Genomic DNA, 7,514 nt, shown 5'->3' on the forward strand with positions numbered 1-7,514 from the left:
GTGGATAAAAGCAGACGTTAGCTGTTAGAGGAGAAAAACAGCCGTCGTCCGATTTCTAGTGCGGAGACGGAGTCCGTGTTCATGCAGCAGAGCTCCATACTATGATTTAAGTTTATATACAGCAGTGAGAAGAGTCAGCCTTCCTCCCTGAACCTGAAACCTGAAACGTTACGGACAAGAATAAAGAACTACTAATACTCAAAATATGCACAAAATCATGTGGAGTTTCCACAAGATTTTCCAGGAGTAGCCTCCCGACGTCAGAATCGGTCTTTACGTAATCGCGTCACTGTAAATAGAACGTTGTATGGAAAGCTAATTTTACAAATAATCAAGCCACATTCCTAACAATGTTTTAAACCAGTGGTGTACAACATTTTTACTACACCCATCAGGTTGGAAGTAATCGTAGGGCACAAAAATCATATTTTAATTTAAGTTTTTTTTTTAAAGTGTTAACTTTTGTTTTTTTTTACCTATTTACAAATATTTAACTTAGGTTGGCCCTATATGGGGAAAAAAAGAGGGCAGACAATATGGGTCCCAAAAGGGTTTTGTCCGCAGTTTCCATGGTGGCCCTATATGGGGCCACCATGGAAAAAAGAGGGCATATTGTCTGCCCTCTTTTTTTCCCCATATAGGGCCAACCTGGCCATGCTGGCTGGGTATAGTCACCAAAAAGAAAGGGATCTATTATTGTAGATCCAAAACATGACACAGGTTTTGTAAATTTGCCTTATTCAAGGAATCATGCAGTTAAATTACAAATGCCAAAAATTGACAGATTTTTCTTTTTCTTTTTTTTTCAACAAGAACAGAATTTGGTCACTCCTTATTGGATTCAATTAGACTTCGGTTCACCCTGGTCTGATTTAGTAAAAATCTGAGAAAATAGTTCCATTTAATACTAAATTTAAAAAAGAAAGAAGCATGATTAGTAAAAGACTTGCTTATATGTTGTTTATAACATTTAACATTATGATTTTGATATAGTACCCACAATTTTGCATCAAAGATAACCACAAATGTTTTATAATACTTTAAAGTATCTTAAAACATATAATACTATTGTACACACTATTGTGGATGTGTGTACAATAGTAAATATATCATTCTTGTGAAAGGAAAAGCTAAAAAAAAGGTTAAATGTTCTTGGTAGTAGCAGCTGGAGAGCTGTGGTCTGTTGGTGGTCCACCATTCTGTCTCAGTTCCTCTTGTCACACACTCAAGGTGTCAAACATTTTTAGAGATTTTGGTGGTTATGGATGTGTTAGTGTTACGTGGTTGTAGAAGATTTGCAGATGGCCACAGCTACTAAATTGGAGATTAGACTTGATAAAGAAAGTATATTGAGATGCTTTGCATGTTGGTGCATTATCCTGCTGGAGTTAGCAATTAGAAGATGGGTAAACTGAGCTCAAAAGGAAGTGAAAAAAATCTGCAAAAATATTCGGTAGCTTTCAACAGATGCTAAAGTAGCACAAGGTGAACTAAAGGTATCCTCCAGACCATTTCACCATCAGCAGCCTGAATCAGTAATGCAAAGCAAGATGGATCTATGACTTCCAGTTGTTCAAGCCAAATTGCAACTGAATATTGCAACTGAAACTGATACTCCAATCTGGTATTACCCTAAGGGTAGAGATGGTGTAAATTGCAGCTGGCACCTGGTGGCACCTGGTGTGGTCATCTGATTCAAGGTTCAGTGTGGGCTTTCACTAACACTGACCCCCATTCTGTAAAAATGACACAAACAAGCAGGATGGAGGGTTTAAGTCAGTGACTCGTCACCTTAATGGTCCTCACATTTGCATTGCTGTTATTTAAAACAGCAATCCAGAAGTGATCAGAAGTGAATAAGCATTTTGTTTGAGAGACTAGTCTTCAGGAAACAAAAGAAGTTACTCAGGAATTTGTACCAACGTTCCTCACACCTTGGTTGCAAAAAGTGGTCATTCAAGCTGTTACCTTTGCATAATTTCGGTTTAATCTGCCTTCTTTCCTTTCACACTAAATAAAAATTATAAATGATTATATGAAACAATTTTACACAATCTATTCGTGGTTACAGCAAAGAAATATGGTAATGTCTCTCTGTTATCATAAACTTATTGCTCTTTTGGTTTGAGCAACACGTCAGATTGTAATACATAAAATAAAGTTAAACTAGACTATAGTTACTATTTTGAAAGCCAAAATTTGTATGAATGAAAAAAGGTATGAGAAACAATTTGATTGGATAGTAAGAACCATTTCCTGACAGTGAAATAGTTAGTTTTGACAAGAACTGAACTGAGAAAATGACAATTCAATTGGCCATTATATGGTAAATCACTTGCCGTACTTAGTTGGGAGCAAACGCTAAATTTGCTAAACTTGGCAAACATTTTCTGCCAAGTTTCTTCCTCAATGTGATGCTAAGATTTTATTATGAGAAACAATTAGATTTTAATAGGGATAAATTAAACCACATGTAAATTAGAGAGACTCCCTGTTTGACGCACCGTGTTATACGATGTGTGTCCGGGGGTTGGGGAGTAGAGACACTCTTAGAGACTTCCTGTTATACTCTTCGACCCCCCAGCATTCATCGTTGTTTTTGGGGGTTTTTTATTCATCCATCAAGCGCCCCACCTGCAATGGTATGGCGCCCCCCCAACCCCCTAGGGGGCGCGCCCCACTGTTTGGGAACCTCTGCTCTATAGCAAGATTCCAGGCTAAGGGTCTTTCTGCATGGAGTCTCCATGTTCTCCCTGTGCATGATGGGTTCTCTCCAGGTACTCTGGCTTCCTCCCACAGACAAAAAGCATGTCTGTTAGGTTGATGGGTCTCTCTAAATTCGTCTTAGGTGTAAGTGTGTGCATGCATGGTTGTTTGTCCTGTCTGTCTCTGTGTTGCCCTGTGATGGACTGGCGACGTGTCCTGGGTCATCCCACCTCTCACCCGTTGACCGCTGGAGATAGGCAGCAGGAATGGACAGATATGTAAAACATTTTGAACCAAGTAACCTGGTTTACCTGTCATCAGTAAGATTCTGCCAGATTAGTTTGGTGTGTATTGGCATGGTATAATTACTTTGAGTTTGAACAGGAAAAACAAGCTTCATTATATTAAGAACAAATCACTCTCAAGTTTTCACCTGGATTCTGTCTCGTCCAACCAGCTTTGTTGGAGATTTTTGGAACTAAAACTGTGGATGACATATTTGAAATGATTCACAAACTACATTCAAATTATTCAAATAAAATTGCAAAACCTTGAAAGTCAGTAGCTTTCATATGTAACCAGGATGGATATTTTTGAAGGGCTTTGCTTAAATTGAGTTTTAGTCCTAATTATTTTTTATCTGCTTACTTAGTGCACAAGTTAATGCATCAAAACTTCAAATTATTGTTGCTGATTGAATCAGAAGCTGTTCATTTATTTTAAAAAGTGCTTCAACTACAATTCACGTTGATGTGAAACAGCAATATTTACTCCAGTACAACTGTTGTTTGTTCTACTAAAATATTTAAATGTTTTGTGGCAACGTAATGAGTATATGTAGGTGCCAAACATTAAATATATTGGCAGTGAAGAAATTAGCCTCTAATGACAATAATAATAATAATAATAATAATAATAATAATAATAATAATAATAATAATAATAATAATAATAATAATAATAATAAATATGGAGAAAGCAGATATTTTCTTATCCTTCACTGGATATAGTAGTGAGGTAAAAATAAGCATAAGTATAAAATATCAATTATATGTTTCATTACAACTTTGATAAACACTTAAGTTTAGGATCTGAAAAAAGCCATTTGCAAGTCACTATATAAAGCCTTAAAGAAACACGATAAACGGCTCATATCATAACATTCCTGACTGACAGAGTGGTATCGATTCTGAAATCTCATAGAAACTAACAGATTGTGAGGGAAACGTGAGATTTTATTTTTTTTAATAGTTGTTTTAAAAAACAGTAGACCAGAAGGACAATTCTTGCAAAATCCACCTGACAACAATGAGTGTAATTCAAGTTTAACAGATACTTATTTCCTGTAAAAGTCACAGTGACATAATTTTACAAAGTCAATGTGACTTCGTAAAATTATGTCAATAATTACATGTAAAATGTTCACATATATACAGAATTCATAATTTGCAATAAGTACAGTAAGAAAAGTTATTAACAAAATGCAAACAAAGAAAAAATATTCATTATACCTAATCGAGAAAAGTATTGCTTAAATTGTTAGAAGGTTGAGTTTGAGCTGGCTTAGAACCTTAACAAAGAGTAATGGGGATATAATTAGTCCAACCAGGATGCTATTAAAATCACTGGGAATGTTAAACTGACCAGGTAATTTGGTGACATAAAATACAAGCAGCCAAATTCACGCTACAGATTATGTGTGAAAAGTACTACAGCATGCAACCACTTAAAGTCTAATTAAACATCTGATGAAAACGGACAGACAGACGCCAGTTCCTTCAGAAATTGCAGTTTCCATTACAGTAAGTCCAAATTCACCAGTGTTAACTGCAGAGCTTTAGCATACGCTGTGGAGGAGAGAAGCATTTCAGACAGCAGTTCACAGGCCATATGTGTGCATAGGTATAAGGGTGTGCTGTTACTACCTCTGGGGTTGTTGTGGAAGATGCAGTTGTTGGCACAGGTGTCGGGGTGGGAATCCCAAAAAGAGCAGGCACAGCAGCAGAGAGTAGGGAGCTCCAGCTTCATCTGAGACAAACGCTCCTTCATCTGAGCTCTCAGAGCCTCGACAAACCTGCAGAGAGTCACGTACAGGTTATTATTCAGCTCAATGATTTCTGGCTGCTTTCTATTAACTGCAAGCAGTAATTTGGCTGTTTGCACATTAAAACAGATGAAGATTAAACACTGAGGGCTTTTATTTCATGTTGAAGCAGCTCAAAAAAGATTATATGGCTGCAACTAAATTATTTTAGTTATTAATTGATTAATTAATAGCTAAATTTGGCAAATTTTTCATGATCTTTTTATACATTAGAAATACATAAAAAGTAGAGGTGTGCCGATCGATCGGTCACCTATCTTAATCGGCCGATTTTCGTGAAAAAGTGCATGATCGGTGATCGCCGATCACGGTCTCTTGTCGCCGATACCGATCACCTGCATCTCATTTCTCAGCCTGCCTGTGCAGCTGGTCTCCTCTTTCCTTCACTCTGCACAAAACGCGCAGCAACAAATCCTTAGCGATGTGGAACTATAACGCACTGAGTGAATGGGGAAGTTTGCGTGTTGCGGCGGAAAATTGAAGCAGGTCAAAATGCATCAACACAACGAAGCTAATACGACATAAAAACAATGTTATACTTGAGGAGTTTGGCTACATGGAGGCTCACTGCAGTAAAAAAGACATATGGAGGATCAGATAGCAGGTAAAGCAGCGCACAGCTACAAACACTCACCCGGATTAGCATGACGGTCAGAAAGCTAAACAAATAACCAGCAAAATGATTTAAGTCTTGGAGCTGCGATGTAAGACGCTGGTTCTGCTCTCGCTGTTGAACCGCTGCTACGCTACAGGTAGTAATATTTCACTACCTGAAATACCTTCTGCTCCACCTGGTGGAGCAGGTGCTCCACCACCTGCTCCACCTGGTAGTGACTCTCACACCGAACCTCTGTTTAAAGCTGCAGCATCTAACCTAAAAATACATTTTACATACGTATTAAAACTTTCGCTGTCCTAACAGGAGACAGATAATCTCAAAAAAATAATCAATCTCCTCCCTGTTCTGCATAATTACTCTGCTCAGTCAGAAACAGCCACTCAGAACTAGCAGTRATCAGCTAGCCGCCATGCTAACAGGAAGTTTTCATTCAGTAACTCTGGATTGTTTATTGTAATGGATCCTGTATTTGCCTTTGAATGTTAAGTTTTATACTTGAATTTTTTTGGCAATGCTGAGAGGTTTTATTTTGGCTCTTTGCATTATTTAGCCTCTTCAGAGCCTCCATATGTTCTATCTAAAATTCTATCTTTAACAGACTGATAAGTCTGTTAAAGATAGAATTATTGATAGCAGCACAATTTGCACAATGCCTGTTTAGTTTAGTTTTCTTCTTGGAAAAAGTTATTAACAAGTTTTAGTCTAAATTAAGGTGAATTCATGGTTCCTTTTTCCACATAATGTAAAAAAAAAAAATACTAATAATAATTATGTGATTAGTATCGGTGATCAGTATCGGTGATTGGCCCTCGTGGGTTATCGGTATCGGCAGGATAAGACCTGATCGGCAAATCTCTAATAAAAATATGTACATAAACAAATGATTCAATTCCTTTTTTAAATATTTCATTTTATTGCCTAAAATGAAATAACAGAGCATTCTTTTAGTGAACGCTTGATCATTTGTAGTAAAGGATGCCTTTGATTCAACAACCCTTTCTGATTGACTTAACATCAACACAGTGTAGGGCTGAAATGTTGATGATTTTTGGATTAACTTGGATGCTTAATAGATGATTTTTTTTTTCTTACAGAATTTGGTAACACTTTATTTGAAGGGGTGTGAATAAGACTGACATAACACTGTCATGAACATAAAGAAGTCTTTATGAATGTTTGACAGTTGTCATAAAGTGTCATTCAGTAAATAATGACACTTTTAATGCAAAATTGCTTTAAAAGTCCATTAAAAGTGCCAACTTTGCATGATTTTGTAAATTATGATAATTTAATGCAAAGTTGGCATTTTTAATGGACTTTCAGTGCAACTTTTAGAGCAACTTTGCATTAAGTGTCATTATTTACCAAATGACAGTGTCATGTCAGTCTTATGCACACCCCTTCAAATAAAGTGTTACGACATGTTTACAGTCAATGTTTTTTCTTTTCTTAAATGCACACTTTGTATATATTTTTTGTGCAGTTTTGCTCCAAGTATGCTACTATTTCAACAATTAGGCATGCAACTATTACTAGTTATTGATTAATCTATCGATTATTCTGATGATTGATTAATTGAATAAAAAAAAATGGGCACATTCATTTAACCACTTAAGCTTTTTTACACAATATTAGAAATACATTAAAAACGAAAATAAAGAAATCATTTCAGGGTTTCCACCAGTGTATTATAAGCCTGGTGGCCGCTGTTACGTCGATCTGCGTTTCCCCATCAGATATGGTTCCCCCTGCGGCTTCTTGCCGCTCTGCACCGCGTGCTCGTTATGAGCACTGAGAAAACACGCACTTGTTCAGCGCACTTATCTAGAGAACTACGGACACCGTGAAAGCTCAAACAACATGTTTCGGCAAAGTTGTCACACTTTATTCACGTTTTTGCGAGAAAATAATTCTAATAATAAATATTAAATATTTTTGTGTGAGTGTATATATATATATATATGTGTGTGTGTGTGTGTGTGTCTAGTTGTAGATAGATAGATAGATAGATAGATAGATAGATAGATAGATAGATAGATAGATAGATAGATAGATAGATAGATAGATAGATAGATAGATAGATAG

General features: G+C 36.5%; 2 protein-coding genes across 5 annotated transcripts in view; both read right to left on the minus strand.

The window, feature by feature from the left end:
* The window catches only part of slc37a2 (solute carrier family 37 member 2), a 67,063-nt gene extending 66,784 nt beyond the window's left edge, over positions 1-279 (minus strand). For 2 of the 3 annotated variants that reach the window (XM_008428668.2, XM_008428667.2), the window contains exon 1: positions 1-277. This exon is cut by the window's left edge and continues 190 nt beyond it. The gene's annotated coding sequence lies outside the window, so the exon portion shown is untranslated. The other variant, XM_008428669.2, reaches the window with a different exon arrangement.
* A 3,655-nt stretch (positions 280-3,934) lies between these two features.
* ccdc15 (coiled-coil domain containing 15) overlaps positions 3,935-7,514 on the minus strand; it is a 19,106-nt gene continuing 15,526 nt past the window's right edge. For both annotated transcript variants that reach the window (XM_008428670.2, XM_008428671.2), the window contains exons 9-10: positions 4,632-4,780; positions 3,935-4,553 (exon numbers count right to left, since the gene is read on the minus strand). In XM_008428670.2, coding sequence (XP_008426892.1) covers positions 4,504-4,553; positions 4,632-4,780 — 199 coding nt within the window. In that variant the 3' untranslated portion in view covers positions 3,935-4,503. The remainder of the gene's footprint in view (positions 4,554-4,631; positions 4,781-7,514) is intronic.

This window comes from Poecilia reticulata, linkage group LG14 (assembly GCF_000633615.1).
Source record: "Poecilia reticulata strain Guanapo linkage group LG14, Guppy_female_1.0+MT, whole genome shotgun sequence".
Lineage (NCBI taxonomy): Eukaryota > Metazoa > Chordata > Actinopteri > Cyprinodontiformes > Poeciliidae > Poecilia > Poecilia reticulata.